This window comes from Mangifera indica, chromosome 17 (genome assembly GCF_011075055.1).
Source record: "Mangifera indica cultivar Alphonso chromosome 17, CATAS_Mindica_2.1, whole genome shotgun sequence".
Lineage (NCBI taxonomy): Eukaryota > Viridiplantae > Streptophyta > Magnoliopsida > Sapindales > Anacardiaceae > Mangifera > Mangifera indica.
Genome location: NC_058153.1, coordinates 3623011 through 3645673, shown reverse-complemented (window position 1 = coordinate 3645673; position 22663 = coordinate 3623011). Strand labels below are relative to the sequence as shown.

Sequence of the window (22663 nt, the reverse complement as noted above, 5' to 3'; positions counted from 1 at the left end):
GAGGTTGATTTATTCTAGTCTTTTCACTTTCTTGATTATTCTAGTCTTTCACTTTCTTGCTTCAAATGAGTGTCCAGTGTCCACTCTGCAGTTGGAAGGTCTATTTTTAAATGATGTATTGGTAGCAATGCTATAGTAAAACTTATAATTCATCAGTTCACCTTATTTATTAATTTTGTTCTTAGTTTCTGATGGAAGCATGTGCTTCTTGTGCTTGTTTTCATCTTAACTTAGTAAGTTGGTTTCAACTTAGTTTTCGGTCACGATTTCTATAGGGATTGTTCTTCAAGCACTAAAATCAAGGCGACAAACATCATGTCAAGCAAAGGTTTGGAATTATTTTTACTGTACAGATTGATTGCATAGTTATATATATTGTGGTGGATTTGTGTTAATATTTTCACTGTTATATTAGTCGCAGATCTACCTTGTGGATCAACCTTCTGGTTGTCCCCTTCATTATCAATTGAATCTAAAGCAACCTTGAAAATGAAATTTTTGGGGCCTGAAAGTCTTGACAGAATACTCACATGACAACCATAATTTTCTTTGTTGGCTGGCAGAACCTATTAAAAAATTGATGTGGAAGGCCAACTCTATTGAGGCCACTTGTTTTATAAATAATAAAAATCTTGATTTCTGCAAATATACTTATTATTAAAACCTTGTTCGACCCTTGTGTGAGATTTTTTTTTTGGGGTTTTCACAGGTGAGATTGGAGATGTGGCTATTATTATTTTTCTTCTCTTTTTGGTGAAATCTGGGAAAAGAAAAACTTAGATTTCTGCAAATTGTTAGGTGGAAATTAGCAGGCTGCAGCCATCTCAATCCTGGGAAATGGGAACAATGAGATACCTTTCAGCCTCTTTATGATTTGAGTAGTCTTGTGAATCTTCAATTGGAAAAGAGCAAGACAATATCTAGTTTGTATTCTATTACAACTACTCTGTATCTACATGGAAAGTGTATTCCACGTTTCAGTTAAGGTGTGCAAAATTTTCTAATAATCAAACTGAACTAATTTTTAAATTAAAAATCAAACTAAAAGATAAATTATTTAAAAAATTGGTTTAGATTTAAGTACAAAAATATAACAAAACTGATTTTTTGGTTATCGGTTTGTTATTTCTTTTAAAACAATTAACTTAACCGAGTCAAACCGGTTTTAAAACAAACTACTGAACATATTTTTATAAATATTGAACTAAAAAATAATGAAGAGTGAAGATTTTCTAAATTTTCATTTAAAATCAATTAATTAAAAATTCAATTCAATTAATTAGTATTTTTTATCCAGTTCAAAATTGAGTAATTTTTAAATTAGTTTAGTTTTAATTTATAACTTTTGAAAATATAAAAATTTAATTCGATTTAAAATATAATTTTTCGTATCTTATATTAAATATCATATCGTATCAAAAGGTATAACTTTTAAAATTAAAATAATAATAAAAATAATAAAAAATTTAAATTGATACATTATTATTTTAAAAAATATTACAAACAATTTTAAAAATTTAAAATTTATCATTACATTCATGTGATATCGTTACTTTTTAAAAAAATATATATCGATCTGAATTAATAATATGCATCGTATCGTATAATATATTTATTATATCATATTAATTTGATATATCTTATAATATGTATTATTTTTTTATCTGTATCATATCATATTATAAGATATATATCATAAGACACTAATAATTATGATAGACATTACCTTGAGGTGTTTTATTAAAAATTAAATTAGTGGAATAATTCATATTTTATTTTAAAATAGATTATCTTTTATCATAATTTGTTATTAAGTTTATTTCTAATTTAATCTGGGATACGAGCGCGGGTGGACACTTGTGATTTTCTGCGTAGACTCTAATAAAATTATAATAATAATATTTTCTTTTTTAACAAAAACTTTCTCAATTCTCAAACTCAGAATTAGCAAGTTGAAACTCAATTTACAAACTCAAAATTTTTCATGCTTTTATGACCTTACGTAGTTTGAATCAATTTCCTTCTTTCTTTCTTTCTTCCTCTTTGATAGATTTTTGTTCTTTTATACAATTCGAAGCCTCTGTTATTTTTTTTAATCATCAATTAATCTGTTAATGGCAGATTTTATTCGGGTATCTTCTTTTCATTCGCTTCGCTTTTCGTCTTCTTTGGTGCTCTGTTCGTTCACCTCCACGTTGAATGCTCTCCCACCTAATCAGATTCTAGGCAATAAATTTTTTCCTCTTGTTTATTCTTCTGCTGCTGGTTTTTCTCGCCTTTCTTTCACACCCAAGAAGCACTTTCTCTCTTTGAAGGTCTTACAACTTGCCGTTCTATTCTAGTTCTTGCTTACTACCTTTCCTTTTCTTTCTGTGATTCATTATCTCCGTGAAACTTTCAGCACCCATTTGTTGGATTTTTTTTTTTTGTAATATTGTATTTCAGTATGAGTGCTGTTTGATTTTTAATTTTTATCGATTGTTTTGTTCAAAAATATTGTTTTTTTGGTGAGCTACGATTGAATTAGGAGAACTCTTTTGTGGAGACTATTGGCTGTGTATAATTAAGGAGTTTTATATACTTATCAAGCTGAAATTTTAGTGAATTTAGATGATAATTTGAATGTCTGAAACATTAACTATTTCTTATGGCATCAGGAGTTTCTGGAAGCTTTATATTAATTTAATGATAATTGAGTGAGTTCTGGCTTTCATTTATGCTTGTTTTGGCCCATATGTATTATTTGGCAGTTGTCAATAATGTTAACAACTTGAATTGTATAGTTCTTCCTGTCAAATCTCTAGGTTGTGATAATATCAATGGCTTGTTCTTTTAGAGCTTCCCCCCTTCATTGGGTTGAGACTGATTTGTCATTCTGTAAGATGAATTTAGTTTACAAATAGTCTCCTGTTATCTGTATTAGGTTGCCTTTGATGTGTGTTCAATGAATGGTTCCTTGACAAAACCCTTAGGAGTCATGTAAAACGGTCCTAAAGTTGGGTAAGGCATGAAACCTGAAACATTTTTCCCCGCACAGTTCATGACAACTCTGTTAAGTTGTTCTTCATCTATTTTCTTCGCTTTATCAATTTCATATAGATGCCCTTTGCATATTATTAGAACTAGAATTTTGCTGAAGGTGGGTTATTTGGAGTCACTTGGATGGATTTTTTTAACCATTCTGCAGATCACCATAATTTTCATTTTTAGTTTTTCTATAAAGAATAGATACATGCACTTCAGTATGTCTAACTTTCTGATGCATTAACCTTTTTTTTTTTTTTTTAAATTTTGCTTATTTGTTTCTGAAATGCATTCGTGTTTTTGGATTTTTATCTCTTAGTGTTTAGTGCCAATTAGATGAAGAAGTGTATTGCATCTTGCTTTTATATGGCCAAAAGTTTCACTTATGTAGAACAAAATTTCTTGATAATAGTAATAGCTCAAAGCCTGAAACATCTAATAATTTTATATGTCACTGAAGTTTTGTGATTTAAGAATTAGAGGATATTGCATTCTCCAAAATGTCGTGCATCAACTATGTATGTATTTTGGTATTGAAATCTCTTAGCTTCTACAATGTATCAATCAAGCTTACTCGATAGAGTTATTTTAAGGACATATCTCCTATTATGGAAATTTGTTTCGCCTTTTAATAATATTTGAAGGCCTCACCATATTCATCATACATATATATTTTTTTTGGTAAGCATATTCATCTTATGGTTATTCACTGTTGATAACAATTAAAACTTTGGCTTGTCAGTTTACTAATGCCAAGATGTCTCTGTATAAGGTGTTCACCTTTCTTGAGGATTTTTGTTCTTATGTTGGCTGACTGGTTAACTTTTAATATAAAATCTATAGTTTCTTATCAAAAAAGTTAAGTTTTATTCAAATGTGGTCTGCTCCAATCTCTTTGTACCCTGTAAAGTAATTTTGTCGTTTTTATTCTGTATTGGTGGACTATGCTTGTTTTTTTTAATTTTTTTTCTTTATATCATTGTTCTTTCCTAAGTTTGGATGCTTCCCTTTAGGTCAATGCAACTGTTACGCAAACTGACCAGCCAAAATGGTGGGAAAAGAATGCTCCAAATATGATTGACATTCATTCTACACAAGAGTTTTTGGGGGCATTAAGTCAAGCTGGAGATAAATTAGTCATTGTTGAATTTTATGGAAGCTGGTGTGCTTCTTGCCGAGCATTATATCCAAAGGTAGACACCCGCTTTGTTACTTGACCATCTGGTCTAGTTGTAGCACTTGTAATAACAATTTTTAGAACCATATACACTGCCAGCATTAACAAAATTATTGTCTTGGAGCACTTTGGTTAAGATTACTGCTTTCAATAATTGTTAACATAATTGTGATGTCTGTATATATGTAGTTATAGCATGTATTACGATGCTATCCATTATGTAATGGACTTCTATAGTTTTCTTGTAGACAAGAATGTTGCTGCAGATGATTTTAATGAGAAAAAAATTGTTAAATTTCCAAAGGTTAATCATATGATGTGCTTAAAAGATGCCAACTAAATGAATCCTTGAAAAAAATACATGTTGTGCTTTCCAGATAAGAATTTGTGAACTTAAATAATTTATATAGGGACATTATCATTTTTACCACTATGCAATAGTTGTGATGATTTTCTCTTGTGAAAAACTATCAGCTCTGCAGGACAGCTGAGGAACACCCTGAAATCTTATTCCTGAAAGTGAACTTTGATGAGAACAAGCCCATGTGTAAAAGTTTGAATGTGAAGGTTCTTCCTTATTTTCACTTTTATCGAGGAGCCGATGGACAGCTGGAATCATTTTCATGTTCACTTGCTAAGGTCAATAATTAATCATCTCCATTCATTTCTTATATAAGTACAAGCTTCCTTTTTCACTGTTTGGTATTAAACCTAGATAAGTTAATTCAGTATTCAATTGCTAGAAAGTGTGAATATCAATTTTGAATGAAGAAAGAGCTGCATTAAAAATCTCTCCTTCCCGCCCCCTGAAGAAGAATTAGAGTCCATAATTGTGGGGAAGAGGGCAAGATAAGGTTGGAGAGTAGCTTGCTTGATTGAATGAGTTAATGATCTAAATCGTTTATTTGCGACCTCATTAGTGAGCAACGAGCTCATATTGGTTTATAACTTGTGAAAAAGTTAAAGCAAATATGAAAAGGAAGGAAAGAAGAAGATACTTCTTTAATGGTATGAAAGTTGGTACATAGCATGTAGGATGCGATTCAACAACTCTTGTCATTGTCATTAGACTTTGTGTGATTTACTGGTAGAATTGATGATCAATTTTCTTGTGCTATACTGATAATGATATTTGTAGAATCTTCTTAGTTTTCTTGTGCTACAGCATTTATAAACATCGAAGTTGTTTGAATTTTATGTTCATGTCTTATATTTCTCTTCTCAAACCTATATGCAGTTTCAAAAGATAAAAGATGCTATCCAACAGCATAACACGGCTCGATGCAGTATAGGTCCGCCCAAAGGAGTCGGAGATCTGAGTCTTGAAGCTATTTCCTCTCCAGTAGACAAACCAGCTGGATGAAATTAACCAAGTGGTTTAGGAATTAAGTATTCATATATATAAATGTCTTAGTGTTACTATGTTTTGCTTACTGAAGGATATCTGTTGTGAGGTATCCCTGGTATTCTGTATATTGGCATTTTCCTTAGTAAAGGAAGTGCTGAAAATTACAGTTGGCTTCATTCTTTGTCATTGCTGTTCTAGTTGTGATATATATAAATATATGAAATTTAATGTTCTGAATTTCTTTCAAGTAAATTTTTTGTTAGGTTAGCTGGACCAAAATTTTCAACTCTGTAGCTTGTCTCTTACATGCATCGGAAAGGGGAACATATGCAAGGAATCTCTCAAAGGTACACAAAAACCCTTACTAAGAGATCTTTAGGACAAACTCCGTCCTTCTCAAGACACTTGAACAAACCACGTTAAAAAAATTTATATAAAATTACTTAAATTGTTATTTTCATATTCTACTTTCTGCCAGACACAAAATTATATAGTTGCTGGTGATGACAAAAAGTGGCATCGACACTGAAAATGGCCAACTGGTTTACTTCTATTCTTTCTATTGTCCCTTAATATAACCAGCATCTTTTATATCTGAAAAGCTTTCAGGTCTGAGAATTTATACTGTTTTATCTCATAGCGCTATGCAAAACAGAGCATAGATGCTACTACAACACAAGTAGCATCAAGCTGCATCTAACTATCTATCAAGTCTTTAATTAGGAATGACTCACGATTCAGAGAGAGTTTGCAATTTCTTTTTTTTTTTTGGGTTTGAGGAGGAACCCACTGAAACACATTAGAACAAGACCATCCCTTAGAATCGATCTATTCATACCGAATAGGTAAAACCATAAATCAACATTTGAACACTTTTTAAGTCTTTTCGCCTGTAATGCCCCGCCACTCTTTAAGTTTTACCAAAGCACTTTGGGAGGATAAAATCAAAAGCTAAGTAATTGACTTAATGAATACCTTTCGGAAAATAACAGCCACACCTTTTTTACAGCATCAAGCTAATGACAGACCAATTTCAATGTGATTTACAGCAACAGTAGAAGAAGAACTACAATGATCTTTATTCATTAATACATCATCCATTCATGGTTCAATTGGACACGAGTGGATGATCGTCATGAAACTTAATGATAAACACAAGGAGTCATCAACAAGAAGCCCTTTTACAATGAAAAACCTTAAACTGACACTTGGGCGAAATCACCTGCAAAAGTAATCGAGCTGTCTGTTCTTGCCTCACAACTCCGCCCTCTGTCTCCACTAACACCGCCTCCACAATCCTCTCATACCCACCGCCATTTCCACTCGCCACGTAAGCCACCAGGGCCGCCTGTACAGGACCCAAGCTTGGATTATACGCCGCCGACTCTGTATAAGACCCCTTATAAACCTTCCCTTCAGAATCCTTAATCGCTACCCCAGATGGGCACTTACTGTACGGCGCATGAGACTTGTTCGCAGCCTCTAAAGCTGCAAACTTTAAACTCCCCGACACGTCACCGTTACAACACTGGTGAGAACCATCATCCTCCTCACCGCCGCCGTCGTCATTCCCAAAAGACAAGCCGTTCTGGTGAGTTTCCAAGAGCAAAGGAACATCCTTTTCCAGCAAATCATCTGGGCCGAACCTGTCCGGTAGAAAATGCGACAACGTGTAATAATTACATCCATGATCTTCCTGTTGTTGTTTTTTGTTCTCATCGGATGATGACGTCACGGCGATTTTGATATCGGAAGCGTTCCGGATTTCCTGCAAGAATTGGCGGCAGTGACCGCAGGGGGCGGATGAGACGGCGAAGCATTGGAGACCGGGCTCCGCATTGAGGATCAGGTTGGTGACGAGGAACTGCTCAGCGTGAACGGAGTGATGGAGAGGGAGACCCGGGAATTCGAGGTTACCCCCGAAGAAAATCCGACCCGAAGAGCCGAGTCCCACTACGCCGACGTGGTAGTTAGAGATGGGCGGGCGGGCGAGAGTTTTGGCAGATTTGACTAAAGTAGGGAGGAGTTGGTGGATTGTGAGACCGGATTTGTGTGCCAGGGATTTGGCTTCAGCGGCCTCGATCACGAATCTGGGTCGATCCATTTGGATTTGGGGAAGAAGATGAGATGAGTCTGGGGAGAGTAGAGGCCGAGAAAGGCAATGGAAATTGGAATTATTTATAGGAAAAAAACATTTAAAATTAATTATGATTCATAAGAATAGGAGGTTTGAATAAAGACAGCTTAATAATTAATTAAATATTTTAATGTTGTGATTAGGAATTTATCAATTTCTTAACCAATATAAATGATTATAAATTATTATAAAATTAAATATTTTTTAAATTTTTAACCTTTAATCATATAATAATATATTATTTATGTATAAAAATTATACATATAACACTTTTTTTTAAATTTAAATTAAAACAAAGTATAGATGCGATGTGTATAAATAATGTTTCTAGGGTTGAACTAGACCCATAAAAGAGTAAAGTTCAGTTCAACAAATTGTCAAATAGTTTGATCGATAGTTAGGTTAATTAATTATTTAAATATATAATAAAATTAAATTTTATATATAGATAATGATATATTATTATTTAATTATATATTTTTTTATTTTTATTTTAAAATTATTTAATTATATAATAAAATATTATTATTTAAAACAAATTTATATAATTAATAATTAAACATATAATTTAATAACTTAATATGATGACATAAATATTGAAAGTTGATAAATAAAATACTAATACTTAATTTTAAAAAAATCATTTTTTTTTTTTTGTTGATTGGGTTACATCTAAGTTTCTATTTCATCCAACTATTTAAACAATCCAGTTTAATTTTACATAAGTCGAATTGATTGATTTGACCTAACTTTTAAAACCATGATGCCAGCGACAATGGAAATTCAACCATTTCTTTCTTTTAAGGAAGAGACTTTGAATTTTTATTTTTGAAGTTTTTTACAACTTATTTCTTATTTCTTTTTATTTATTTACTTAAAAGGGTTGTATTCTCAATGGAAACAAATCACAAACCCCCATATTTTTCAAAAATATTAAATTAAATTTTTAACTTATTTAATTAAGTGATTATAAGAATGATTACTGAATCTGAGATTTATCTTATTCTGTATAATTGATACAATCACGAAGAAGTCATTATGTATAAATATAATATCCAATCATATCCTTCCAAGTTACGGTCTAAACTGAACTCTCCAAACAAGTAATGTCGACTGGATCTGTACAAGTGATTTTAAAATGGAAAACGTGACCTTTTACTAATTAAATGGTGCATTGATTATAGATGGAAATGAGACTTTGATCGCTAATTCCATATGCAATAAAACTAGACAATTAATATTATTTTATCATGCACATGGACCACTTCTTTTTACCCACCTAACAATCTTTGCAGATATGGGGTTTCAAATGGTCCATCCATCACCAAAATTATTACATCAAACATCCTAATCCTTTGTTGATAAATTTTTGTTTCAATAAAATTTTGTATATATATTTTTAAATATATGATTATAGGGTTAAATTTGAATTAAACTTATTCGAGTTTAAAATCAAGTTTGGCTCTAATAAGTCTAAAACGCGTTTAGTTCGAACCTAAAAGTTTAATATTTTCAAACTTGAGTTTTGGGATATACCGCTCGTCAAGCTCACGAATTTAAAAAATTTAATACAAAACGATATTGTTTTAACCCATATACATTAAAATAATATTATTTTAATAACGAATTAAGTTAAAAGCTTAATTCGAGCTCAAGCTCTTTTAAATCGAACTCGATAAGTTCAAGTTTGATTCTATACAGATTGAGTCAAATTCAGTCTTACACAATTGATGTATCATCAGATGATTGAGAGATTTTGAATTAACTTTATTAATGATAAAATAACATATAATTATATGATGACACATCAGTTATGTACTTAAAAATATGTACTATAGTATCGGCCTTTTTGTTTATGCAGGAGTAATTCCTTGAAGATGAGGAATTAGCTTTGTTAAATCTCCTATTTGGAAAACAATCTCAAATCCTTTTCTTTTTTTTTTTAATACCAAGTTATCCTTATATTTAAGTTTGTGTACAAGAGAGAGGTTGAATGGATGGTTAGGTGAAATAAATTATAAAGAAGATGTGTTGGGTTAAACTTTCTTTGTTCAACTCTCATGAATTTACCTTTTCTGATTGATCATTTTAGATGGTTTGATAAGGGACACTTTATCTATAAGAAAGGTGTGATGGAATAGAACTCTAGGTGATGTGGAGATTAGGATTTTGGACTAGAAGTCATTAGAAATTGTCAATATGTTTGACAAGTTTGGAATATTTGTTTGTTCTAATGAATTTGTGGTGTGTACATATACGTCCATATGTGAACACTTGAATTGGGTGATTCATTTAATTAGCTCTGATAACTTATTTTGATTATATTTAACTTTAATTATTTGTCGTCAAGGTGTACTATTGTGATTCTTTGCATGTGTCATCATTTGTTTTGCTCTTGTTAGATATTTAAACTAGTTTTCTTTTTTATGCGCGATTGAACTTGAATTTTCTCGTATTTTTACACTAATTTTAGTGCTATTTTGTTGGATCCATTTTTTATCAAGTGCAACTTTGTTCTATCATATGCTAATTAGAGAAGCCTACATGCTCACTTTTTGTTAAGTATAATAGACATAGGTCAGGTCTGATTCTTCTCTTGAACTCTATCATTGTAAAAACTTTGATAACTCTTCAAAAAAAGATGATATAAATTAGTTTTTTATAACCCTTGTCTAGTTATAGATTGTTTGTGTTAACTACTCATTGATAGGTCGAATTTAGGTTGTTCTTAAGTCTTCTTTTGGGGCTTTTGCTCTCTTTGTTTATGTGTACCTTTATTTACCCAAAAAAACTTTGTTTTGTCATTTTTCTATGTGTATGTTTCTTTTATTCATCTTATACTTGTTTGTTTGCTCATATCAAGAGATGCACATCTATACCTATTATTAAAACTTGAAAGAATTTCAAATATTAAGTTTGAAGGGATTTTAACCACAAAGTCCAAAGAGAGCTTGAAGAGCAACCAAGTGGGATGCATGAACTGTTTTAACTTTGAGGATAAGATATTGTCTAGTAAAAGTTTTAGAAATTAAATTTAAGGATAAGATGCTTGAAAGTTGTTCTTACCTAAATGATCACTACTTATATTGGCTCATGTGGAATCCATTACAATTCCAAGTAGTATTCATATATTATTTTATCATCTACTTTCCTTTTTAATATGGTTGGCACTATGTATGAATGCTTCCCACATATTAATAATTAATATTTGGTAGACTAAAATAACTTTTTTTTTTTAAATTTAAAAACAATACTTTATCACTTTTGATCCAATTTTTTTGGTATCATTAATTGTAAAAGTAAAAGGATGATTCTTTTTTATTTTAAATCTTAATTATAATATAGAAAAAAAAATTAGATTTTTTTTTCTTTGTTTCACTCAATTACCACTTTTTTCTTTCTTTTTATCCCTCCTATTCTTCCATATTGTTGGATAGGAATAATTAAGGAATCAAATTTCTTTCTACAAGATTCTATGAAATTAAGGAAGACTTCCCACTCATAAGATTGGAAAAATTAAGGATAACAATCTCTTCTTTATGATTACAAGACTTAAAGGTGGACAATCATGAAATTTAGTGTTGCCCTGGTCAACTTGACTTTTGTGGGGAAAGTCGAAGGAATTGATGCCAAAAAGCTTTTGAAGGATTATGAACTGAATGCAGTGAAAATTGTAGATGTTTCAGAAATGGCTGCAAATAAAGCATCAGGATGAAATGTTGACAAGATTAGGGTTAAGGAATTTAGCCTTAAAATACCATAGTTTGGAATTTGACAAGTGGAACTGAGTAAAGAATAAATTGCACTTCTTTTCTTTACAGAGTTTCTCTTTATAAATAGTCCAATAGTGCAAAAAGTTTTATGAGTTTTCTCCCACAATTAGAAAGATTGACTTGTTAGTTGATTAGAATTTTAGAGTTGATTGACTTGGGGATAGCAAAACCAAATTTAAGTTTATTTTTGAGAGATCTTTTTTTTTTTTAAATTTTTGGCTTGCATTATTATTTATGGGTTCGGTGTTGTGTTTTCAACATTTGGTATCAAAGAGAAAATTCTTGAAACTTCGTTGATAAGGAAGAACTTAATTCTTACGAGGGTTTTATTGATTGGAAAGAACTTGAATTAAAAAAGGAATTCAAGGGTTGGTTTGCATGAAATAGGTATCTCAAAATATTACCATGTTTAAGTTTGAGATTCATTGTTTGATGGAAGAGTATTTTATGTTATGAAAGTATGGTTTTAGATTTATTACTTTAACTAGGGTTATATAAGGTATTAGAGGATAATTCTTGCCTTCAGAAGAAGTTTTCTGTTCTTCTTCTCCACACAAAAATTGTATAGTAATTCTTATCTTCTAAAAGAAATGTAGCGGACAAATAAGGTCGTGAAAATAACTCATATCAACACCTTGTATTGTGTCTGAATGGATTTCATTATAAACTCGAAGGCGGATATATATATTTATATTTACAGAATTTAAGGTTTGGTTTGCATGAAACAGGTATCTCAAAATATCCCCATATTTAAGTTTAAGATTCATCATTTAATGCAAGAGTACTTTTATGTTATGAAAGTATGGTTTTAGATTTGTTACTTTAACTAGGGTAATATAAGGTAGTAGAGGATAATAAGTCTGAAGGAATGATTGACAGTAATTGAAGTATGATTAAGAAGAAAGTTGCTAGTATAATTAGATTAGACCTAGACTTAGAGATACCGTATGGAAATGTTTGTGAGATAAACATAAGGACATTTGTGCGTTGAAGTCATTGATTAACAGTTAACGTTTAAAGATTAAAGAAAAACTTAAAAAAAAAAAATCTACAAACCTGAAAAATATATCAAAACCAATAAAACCTAGTTTTGTATGATTTATGAGTTTGTCTAATTTCATTTTCGGCTTAAGCGAAGTCAAATCAATCCGTTTTCTCTTTTAACTAAGTGTCTTTGAGAAAGAGCTGTGAAGCTTGGCATGATCCTATAATTTAGGGTAAAATAATAATAACTAAAAAAATTAAAAATAAAATAAAATTTGACGGTTTTTGCTTTGGTGTGCCAGCTCGATGGTGACTGAAGAAGATGAATAAGACAATAAGAATGGGCCTTCAATTCAGCTCGCGGCTTCATTTACGATGGTACTATTTTGCCAATGTTAGTTGGGTCATCTACAAATAATGGCGCAAGGGTAGGTATGGGCAAAAAAGTCAAAAAGCGAGATAAGAAGGTTAAAGATAGAGAATGGCCGGACTTTCCAGAAAAGATGACCCAATGGGCAACCGGTCTAGCTTGAACCTACGCTTTGAGAAGCGGAAACAAGCTGCTCAGCATCAATTTGTTTCTGCACCGGCAGCGCGTTCACGTACTGATCGTTTTTAATTTAAAAAAAGTGAAGATTTTAAGAGTGCTTTGGCTTGTTCCCAAGACCAATTAATGTGAGCATTACCTCGCATTAATTATGATGGGAGATTTCGAAGTCTTTTTAAGTATCTTCAAGACCAATTAATGTGGATATTTCTTCACTTTAATTATGTTTATAGTATGAAAAAGACATAGTTCTGACAAGTCCAGCTCCAACACCAATTTTTCGGATCGGTCAGAGTTTGGGTTTATCTTATAGTTTGAATCTAATTTTTATTTAATTATTTAATTTATATATATATTTAATTAAATATTTAAAATTAAGTACAAATCATATTTTATTAAAAATATTAAATATTTTAAATATTTAATTAAATATTCATAGGATGGACACCACCATAACAGTGCAGTTCTTGTATTTTTATTGAGAAACGCTTGAGTGCTTGACCCTTCTCATTCGGTCGGTGAGGGCGGTGCCTTTTCAATTAAATACTCATTTCCCAGATCCTAAACGTCCCTTTCCTTCCCCCTTGTGCGTGCAAGCAAGCACAAGCGGCTACATATTCTTTGCAACAAATTGCCAATCTGCAATGACCAGTGACCACTAATCTCCCATGGAAGAATTTCAAGTTGATAAGATTCTCTGCTCACTTTAACAATCTCAAATTTCAATTCTAAAAGTCTGTCCATACATTTGGATAGAGCAGAATAAACGAATATAAATATACATACACTACTGACAAAACCTTTTTTCCGGAGGATAAGGAACAAAAACAATAAATTTATATATACACAATTAAGTTTACACGTAAGATGTTATTATGTGATTAAGTTATTTTAAATTAAAAATAAAATAATATTTAATTACATAATGATATATTATCTATATATTCAAAAATATGTATTTCAAACAAAAAACTTACAAAGCCATCAAACTGACATGTGGGATGTGATTGGAGAACTGATTTATAATAAAATTATACGTATTCACCTTTTAATACATAAATAGGTACATAAGTCATTATATAGTTAAGTAATTATAAAAATAATATCTAATCACAAGATAACATATCACGCGTGGTTTATTTATATAAAAAAAAAAAAAAAAAAAAGGTTAACCACGGCCCTGTTTGTATTTGCGGAAGAGGTCTTCAGTTTGGGCATTTCTGAAGGCACTGCAGGCAATCAGATAGACCCATATCAGCACTACAACTGCCACAATCAGAATTATGTTGGCTTTCCTCCATTCTTGTCTCAGGTTGCCCAACAGACCAGCTTTGCAGGAATTGCAATTGTAGCAGAGCTGGGCTTGGTCATTGTTCCACAGATAGCAGTCTGTATCAGCCATTGGATTAACTGGGTTCAGCCACAGTGTTGGGTTCACATAGCTGAAACCACAAACTGTTGGAGGCTTACAACATCCTGACTGTATCACACCAGAAAAAGGGGAAATAATATTAAAAGCACTCCACCAAACTGTGTCTTGATATGCATGCCAAAGCTGGCAACCATAACTAGAGATTTTATCTTTTGCAATAAAGACAAAGCAATGACCTTAATTGTTGACTAGTCGATCACTTTAACCGGCCTGAATTCTATAATTTTCTGATAATAATTGAGTGGGTAGTTACTCACTGTATTGGCACAAACTTTCTTGGCCTCATGATAGATGTGTACAAATTTCCATCATCTCAGATAATGCATATACCCCACAGCCATTGACAGTATCTGATGATGTGATTTCTTGTTGAATCAAAGTGAGTTAAAGCTATCATCAAGGAAGATTTTTACTCAAAGCCCAGAAAAGGGTGCGAAGGATGGGATTCAAATACTCTCCAGTCCAGACCATATTTTAAAAACAAGAAAAAGATACTCTACCTAAATTAGTTACATGTACCATAACATATAAGGTTTAAAAAATAAAAATACCCGTAAAATAGTAAATTTTAATATAATTTTTATAAAATTATATGTATATTTTTTTAATATATAAAATAGATACATAGATAATACATTATTATGTGATTAAATAATTTTAAATCAAAAATAAAATTTAATTATATTATAATATATTATTTATATATTTATTTTATATAGTCAACATATATAAGCTTGTATATACAAGTCGCATTGCTAATACAATTTTTAAACATGAAGAAGTGGGTCCTGCTAATCACGAAGAGAAGGAATCATGTTCGTTTACCTCCCAAGTCGTGATGTCAACCAGTGATGATGCGCCACATTACATCAAGATTATGCTCTTTAGTGAGAACAAATTCCAAGTTTTCTAGTATCATCATGAAGAATAACTAAGTGTTCTAAAAATTAATGCTAAATCATGGCTGAAATTCTAAAACTGAGTAAAGGGAAAGTGATTTTGGGTTGTTGGAATCATGCATAAAGTAATACAAAAAGGAGAGGAGCAACAGAGAGAAGGTGAAAAAACCTGAAGAGGAGAGATATTGGCCTTGAAGAACTGATCGGAGGTGACATATTCTTGGTTAAGTTTAGAACAGATATCAGTTTCACTGAGACAAGCTCGAATTTTGTTCCAATCTTTGGAGTCGACAACGTGATCCCTCAGCCATGGGGAGAACCCATCAAGCCTGTAGTCCCTGTAGCCTCTGCCGGGGACGGCGTAGCTGCCGTCAGGTCTCGTTACAATGAACGCAAAAACGAGGAGAATGAGGAGGAGGCCTATGAGGATGGCCATGCAGCAGAGATAGAAGGCCAAAAGAGTCTCCTTGTACCAGTAGGCTCCGACGAAGCCACAGAGAGAGACGAGGAGGATGAGGAATCCGAGGATGACCACTGGCCAGCGGAAAAGATCGATGCACTCGTTGTCGGGCTTGGAGGCTAACCAGATGCCGGAAGCTATGATGGGGATGGAGCTTAAAAAGGCTATGAAGTTTAGAATTGCTGTTATGTTGTTGGCTACTCCCATGGCGGTGGTGGCGGTGGCTGTTTTCAGTTGGTTTGTGTGTGAAAATGGTCAATTATATGGTTGAAGTGATGGGTGAGGGCACTGGAATCTGGGCGTGAACACACATATTAATAATCCACATGTATATTACAGTAACCCTAAAATAATAATAATGATTAAAAATTATTTTATTATTAATTTTAAAATATTTAATTAAACAATAATATATTATTTATATATTTAAAAAAATATTTTTTTTATAGATATTATTATTGTTTAAGATTTTTTAATGTTTCCAACTCGTATTTTATAAGGTTCACTTTAAATCAATTTGGTATAATTTATCTTGATTTTATTATGTTCGATTTAAAATTTAATTCAAATTTAAATCGAATTCAAATAAAAAGTTTGATTTATTCTTCAAACCAATTGAAACAGTAAAATGGTTCAACTACTTTAAGTTCACTATAGTAACACATTTAACATTCAATCACCGTATGAATGTTTCCAAATATGTTCTACCCTTAACAACACAAAGTAAAATTAGGGTTTCCTCAACTATTCTCAAGTGATAGTAATGAATGAGAAGTATATGTTAAATCTTGACTCCTCTGAGCCCCAAAACATGTCTCTAGGAGGAAACATTTTCTTATGGGCATTAACCCTCATGTGAATCAGGGTCATTGCATCCTGGTGTTGGCATCTGACCTTTAAAAGTGACGAGAAATTAATAATTATTCAATCATTGAATTAAATAACTCTGTCCAATCCTAGTTTTTCTTTTCCTAACCCAATGCGACATTATAGAAGAAGAAAATAGAAACTTTGGTTAAAACCCGATAAAACAAAAAATCTGACATGTATTAAAAAAGACAAAAAAATGTTGTGTGAAATATTAAAAATTTTGACCAAAAGATTAGCAAAAATAGTAGAATATTAAAATTTCTAAAATAAATATATGAATTTAAGTCTCTGTCACATTTATAAAACTTTGACTTATTTAATATAGTGATTATAGGTTCGATTATTATGTCTTAAGTTTATTTATCTAATAAATATAAATAGAGCCTCCGATTATCAAAAATATATATATATTAAAAATTTTGAGCACATATAAGGGCAAACAGGTGTTGCATAACACTAAGATTAGTGAAAAAAAAAAAAAAAAAAGACTATTTTCCATCCAAATTTTAGTCTAATTTCAAACTCACACCCACAGAAGATGAAAAACTCAAACTCTCATTCATAGTCAAACTTCTGTTAATTTTTTCTATTAAAAGGAGGGGTAAAATAGTTATTTTGTAATTTATATTAAAAATTATAAAGTTTATTACTTTTTACCCTCATATTTTAGAAACTAACATTTCACCTTTACTTAAAGTTTTTAAACTTTGAAAGTAACATTTTCACTCTCAAACCTAGGGTTTCCATATTTATCAAAGTCAGCCATCCCTCATAACTTTCAAAAACAACAATTCCACCTCCTTCTCTCGGTGCCACGACGGTAGTATGATGAAGAGATCTTTCTTCATCGCACAACCCAGATAACGAAGGATGACGCTTCATCGTCTTTCATTGCTCGTTGCATCATCCAAACCTGACGACGAAGGATGATGAAACGTCATCCTTCGTTTGTTCTTTCAAATCTGGATGACACTTCATCGTCTAGATCTAAACGACGAAGGTTCGTCCTTCATCATCCCTTATAGCCGGAGAAGGGAGATCGATGGAAAGAGTCAACTATCGGTGGTGGTCGGAGAAGAAAACAAACCCTAGGGGTGAAATCTAAACTTTTAAGGATAGATTGAAACATTAGTTCTTAAAACCTGGAGGGAAAAATGATAAAAATTTTGAAGTTTTAATTTTTATAAGTAAAATAATGATTTTACCCCTGTCTTTAATTGAAAATTTGGACAGTAGTTTGATCATCGGTGGGAGTTTGAGTTTTTCATCTCTTGTGGGTATGATTTTGAGATTCGACTAAAATTTGAGTGGGAAATAATCCTTTTCCCCAAAAAAAAATTAATTACCTAAATTAAGCATAGTCAAAAGTTTGATAACCCCAATACATACTCAATTTTTCGATTACGTGTTACTACCTTTAGTAAATATTTCAATTAGCCTAGTATGCATAATACAAATTTCATAATATACGTTTAATTATATCACAATAAACCCCCAATAGGCAATACACATGGTGAATTTTCCATGCATAGTAAAATCTCAACAACCCCTTGACACTTAGTGAAATTTCAATTTTCTCCCATTATGCATCATGATATGGCCAAAAGACTAATTCCCACCCAAGGTTTGTCGAAATGACAAAGTTTCACTATATGAAGTCTAAAAAGCCCAAAGTCTTATCATTTTATTAAAATTCACTACTTAGGTTAAATGTGAAAATGTTATTTAATTAAAAATATTAAAAAATCTAAAAATTAATCACATTTTTTCTATTTAATTTAAAATTTTAATAATTTCATCCCACCCAAGGTTGAAAAAGTTATCATTTCTCTTTAAGATTTTTTTCTCTTTTTCAGCGACCATCTCCTTTTCAACTGTTGGCATTCTTTCTCTCTCGATCTCTCTCATCACCCTTCTCTATCATGTTTGTTGGAGATGAAAACAAATGTTTGAGAGATGAAGACCACCATTCGTTTTCTTCTTTCAATTGAAGACGATTTATTTGTTATGTTTTATATTATCTGTCATACACTATTAATAATAGAAAATTATTAAAATATTTATTACTTATAAACTAAATAAAATAATATAAGTAATAAAAAATAAATTATCAAAATAATTTTTATCTACCCCCAACCAATCATCTTTTGAGGAGACGTTTGGTTTGGGTAATGTTTTATTAACAAAATAAATAGATTATCTTAAAAATATATTATTGGGTATAAATTATTACTATGTTTGATGAAATTTGATTAAAATGGGTAAATATAAATAATTATTATGTTTGGTTAGAGGTAATAAAAGAATACTAATAAATTATTTTACTTAAATGCCTTTAAGCATAATTATTTTTAAATATTTGTATATTAATTAAAAATAAATTTATTTTTATTCTAATAAATTAATAAATAATAATATAATTATAATAAAATCAAAATTACCTTAATAATCTTTTAATACCTAATATGAAAATGGTAATCAGATTACCACTTTATTACCTGTTATATCACCGTTGATAATAAAATATTATCATAATATTTTACTACTGATAAATTAAATAAGATAATATAAATGATAAAAGATAGATTATCAAAATAATTTTTAATAACTAGAACCGAATGACCCCTACGATATAAATATGGCCAAAGGACTATTTCCCACTCAAGGTATAGTGGAATATCAAACTCCTACCCTCCAACTTTTAAAAACTTAAACACTCACCTATAACCAAATTTTCTTTAAAAATTTCAATTAAGGTTAGAGGTAAAATCGTTATTTTCTAAAAAATTAAAGTTTTATCATATTTTCCTCCCTCATATTTAAAAACTTATATTTTCCCCTAACCCAAAGTTTGAAAAGTGACAAAACCCCCTAAGGTTTGTTCCTCTTCCTCCGATGCTGATTTTTCCTTCCTCAACAGTTGACTGTCCTTCCTTCCCCTTTATCTCTCCTTCGATCTTTCTCTCTTGCCTCTTTGATCGTCCTCGATCAAAGATGAAGACGAAATCATCTTCGCCTGAGACGACATCTTCGTCTCTCTGATGAAGACTCATTGTCTTCGTCTAAGAGACAAAGACGACATGTCTTCATCTCGACGAAGACAAATCGTTTTCATCTTCGATCAAAGACAGTCAAAAAGGTAAATGAGAGAGACCAAAGGAGAGATAAGGGGGAAAGAGAGGATGGCTGACAGTCGGGGAAGAAGAAATCAACATCGAAGGAAGAGGAACAAACCCTAGGAGGTTTTTGTTACTTTTCAAACTTTGGATTGGAGGAAAATATAATTTTTTAAATACAGGGAGGAAAAAGAGATAAAACTTTAATTTTTAAGTAAATAATAGTTTTATCTCTAATTTTAATTGAAATTTTTAACAGAAATTTGATTATTGATAGATGTTTAGGTTTTTAAAAATTAAAGAACGGGAGTCTAAAATTTCACTATACCTTATGTGGGAATAAGCGTTTGGGCCTATAAATATAAAACAAGTCACAGGATTGTATGTTGATTTGAATTCCACATGCATTTATTGGCTATCATGACTAGGTCTTTGACATTTTAGTACCAACCATACGAGACATTTCACCGTTTATGATTAAGTGCATAATAATGGAGTATTAATGGACCTTCATGTCCCAATCCTGTTTTGTAGTTGAACAAAATTGAATTGATTGACACCCTGTAATGTTTTTTCACCATCAAATAATGATGTAAAAAATATTCATACAGAGTTTTTATACTACTTTAATCTATTTTAATTTAATTTTTATCATAATTTCATTAATATTTTATTTATAAAAATAAAATACCTATAAATTTATTTATATAAATTAAAATGATATATTATTTTATGTGAATAATTTTGTAGAAGTTGAGGTGAAGTCTCTTCTTTCCTTTTTAGCCTCCCAAAAATTGCTAATAGTTTACTAATTTTTTAAAATTTAAACATTTACCCATAAATTAAAATTTATTAAAATTTTTAATTAAGATTAAATTTAATAATAAGTTTTTGAAAAAATAAACGTTTATACTAATACATATCTTAAATTTTAAAAATTTATAATTTATTCCTAAAATTAAGTTGAACAAAAATGATATTTTCCACTAACCTTATATTTCAAATTTCCCAATTGCTTCTTTTATGCTTCCCACGTGGCCGCGGCCCCCGATTATGACTCTGCTGTTTGGCTACAAGTTTTAAGCCAGGTTAGGCCTACCCCACCTTCAAAAAAGTTCCCGCGTTTTCCAGAGCTTCAGAACATAGATCCACCTTCGAGAAGAGAGAAAGGAACATGGAGTCATGGATACCGCTAATGGACATTTTTCTCAACAACCCAACACCAGAAGTGGAAGCATCTCTCTGGCTACAACAGTCTTTCAGTGCCACATCGCGGGCGTCTTCAACCTCAACCCCAATCACTACAAGCTCTCTTATTTCTTTGCTCACTAAACCGTGCGATGTCATTGTTAACGATTCATCTTCTTCTTCCACCACGAAAACGTGAACGCAGAACTCGATTTAGATTAGTTCTTTGGTTTTTTATTTTGCTTGCTTATTTTTGCTGATGGTGGTTTTTGTATTACAGGGTTATGTTTATAGAGACTTTACCGGGGTTCGTACAGTCCAGGATTTTATCGTTTCTTGCTTATGAGAATAAGAGATTTAGTGCACGTGAGCTGCGTGGATTAGCCAGGGGTGTAATGAGTGGAGATGGGGGGAGTGATTTTTGGGTTAAGAGAACTGCGCGCCATCTGTTTGATGCAGTGTCTCACTCTAATTATGAGTGGATTTCTAGGTTGAGTTTGGATTCTGAGGAACAAATGTTTGATGAAGAGTTTGATTCTTTGCCGTCTTGGCTTAAGGACTCTCTGAATAATAACGAGGATTTGCTTTTCCCTTGGCTTCCGATATCAATCAATGAATTGAATTCAAGAACCTTTGTCACTGCTTGTGAAGACGAGAATGATGAGGATTCAGTGAGTGAACTGAGAGTGAAATTAGAGAATGAACTGAATGTAGTTGTGCTGGAAGTCCGGCATGATTGTCCTGCAGATGTTTGTACACAAGGTGAGATTGGAAAATTGGCATCAGATTTGAGAGAGCGGATTAGGAACTTTGAATCTAGTTATAATACTGTAGCTTTAGCCAATGAAATACAGCAACTTTGTTTAAAAAAAGGAGTAGATTCTTTTACGGTTTTGGGTTTGATTGAACCTTGGAAAGCAGATGATGAGACAGCTTCAGTTCTGATTTCTCATTTTTTAAGTGGAAGTGAAGACGAACTTGTTTGGCCAAACCAGGTTCTTTGCTCAGTTGTCCTTCCTAAGTTATTGGTTCTTGAGGAGCCGGCTTCTCGTGTCCTTCTGGGTGCATTGATAGAATACTGCAAGATCCATCAGAGAGCTGCCGAGTATGCATTAGTTTTTCCTTTGATATTGCGAAGAGAAGGTATCAACAACCCTATTTGTGATGTAATAACAAGGATTTTTAGGGAATGCCTGCACCCAGCTCATGTTTCAGCCTTGTGCCAGAAACTGCTTTGTGGAGGAGACAACGAGAACAAATTCATCTGTCTTCCATCCCACCAATGTCTTATCTCTAATGAACTAGTATGGACTGAATCCTTGTTTTCCCTTTTCCAAAATAACTTGAATCATAATGTTCATTTAACTCAGGATTCAATTGATCAGATTGTTTTCCGAGTTGGTAAATTGACTGAAATGTTTTCCAAATCTCTGAAATTTGGAAACTTTTTGTTATGTTTGGTCACCAAATGTGCCCCGCTGTTAAAGTCTCATAAGCTTTTGTTGATTGAAGTTGTTGAACACACAAATTCAATCCTAACCAAATCTATATTATCAAAATTGGCTAGCTTCTAGGGTTGACTTTTCAGATTAGTCTTGTTGATGTGAGTTTGAATCAGTCTTTGGGAACATACAGATCTCAGCCTGTAAGCTCTCATCTGAAATGTTATTTGGTTGGATCATTTCTTGGATGTTGCTAAGTAGGTTGT

At 31.7% G+C, this 22663-nt stretch overlaps 4 protein-coding genes across 4 annotated transcripts; 2 read left to right on the top strand and 2 right to left on the bottom strand.

Annotated features, from left to right (window-relative positions):
* Positions 1-1883: 1883 nt before the first annotated feature.
* On the top strand, positions 1884-5786 carry LOC123200507 (thioredoxin-like 2, chloroplastic). Its single transcript, XM_044615692.1, has 4 exons — positions 1884-2315; positions 4038-4217; positions 4676-4840; positions 5439-5786. Exons 1-4 carry the CDS (start codon positions 2115-2117, stop codon positions 5562-5564), a joined length of 672 nt encoding a protein of 223 aa, XP_044471627.1. The 5' UTR covers positions 1884-2114; the 3' UTR covers positions 5565-5786.
* Positions 5787-6604: 818 nt separating this feature from the next.
* LOC123200506 (cytidine deaminase 1-like) lies at positions 6605-7718 on the bottom strand. Its single transcript, XM_044615690.1, has one exon. It carries the CDS (start codon positions 7651-7653, stop codon positions 6715-6717), a length of 939 nt encoding a protein of 312 aa, XP_044471625.1. The 5' UTR covers positions 7654-7718; the 3' UTR covers positions 6605-6714.
* A 6276-nt stretch (positions 7719-13994) lies between these two features.
* On the bottom strand, positions 13995-16099 carry LOC123200143 (tetraspanin-2-like). The gene is made up of 2 exons (XM_044615283.1): positions 15491-16099; positions 13995-14470 (listed from the first exon to the last, which is right to left on the bottom strand). Exons 1-2 carry the CDS (start codon positions 15986-15988, stop codon positions 14159-14161), a joined length of 810 nt encoding a protein of 269 aa, XP_044471218.1. The 5' UTR covers positions 15989-16099; the 3' UTR covers positions 13995-14158.
* A 4715-nt stretch (positions 16100-20814) lies between these two features.
* LOC123200364 lies at positions 20815-22636 on the top strand. Its single transcript, XM_044615535.1, has 2 exons — positions 20815-21150; positions 21236-22636. Exons 1-2 carry the CDS (start codon positions 20942-20944, stop codon positions 22527-22529), a joined length of 1503 nt encoding a protein of 500 aa, XP_044471470.1. The 5' UTR covers positions 20815-20941; the 3' UTR covers positions 22530-22636.
* Positions 22637-22663: the final 27 nt, after the last annotated feature.

Coding starts and splice junctions, on each gene's coding strand:
- LOC123200507 (XM_044615692.1), top strand. CDS start 2,115: ATGGCAGATTTTATTCGGGTATCTTCTTTTCATTCGCTTCGCTTTTCG. Junction 2,316..4,037: donor AGCACTTTCTCTCTTTGAAG/GTCTTACAACTT, acceptor GCTTCCCTTTAG/GTCAATGCAACTGTTACGCA. Junction 4,218..4,675: donor GCCGAGCATTATATCCAAAG/GTAGACACCCGC, acceptor AAAAACTATCAG/CTCTGCAGGACAGCTGAGGA.
- LOC123200506 (XM_044615690.1), bottom strand. CDS start 7,653: ATGGATCGACCCAGATTCGTGATCGAGGCCGCTGAAGCCAAATCCCTG.
- LOC123200143 (XM_044615283.1), bottom strand. CDS start 15,988: ATGGGAGTAGCCAACAACATAACAGCAATTCTAAACTTCATAGCCTTT. Junction 14,471..15,490: donor CCAATATCTCTCCTCTTCAG/GTTTTTTCACCT, acceptor GGTGTGATACAG/TCAGGATGTTGTAAGCCTCC.
- LOC123200364 (XM_044615535.1), top strand. CDS start 20,942: ATGGAGTCATGGATACCGCTAATGGACATTTTTCTCAACAACCCAACA. Junction 21,151..21,235: donor TCTTCTTCCACCACGAAAAC/GTGAACGCAGAA, acceptor TTTGTATTACAG/GGTTATGTTTATAGAGACTT.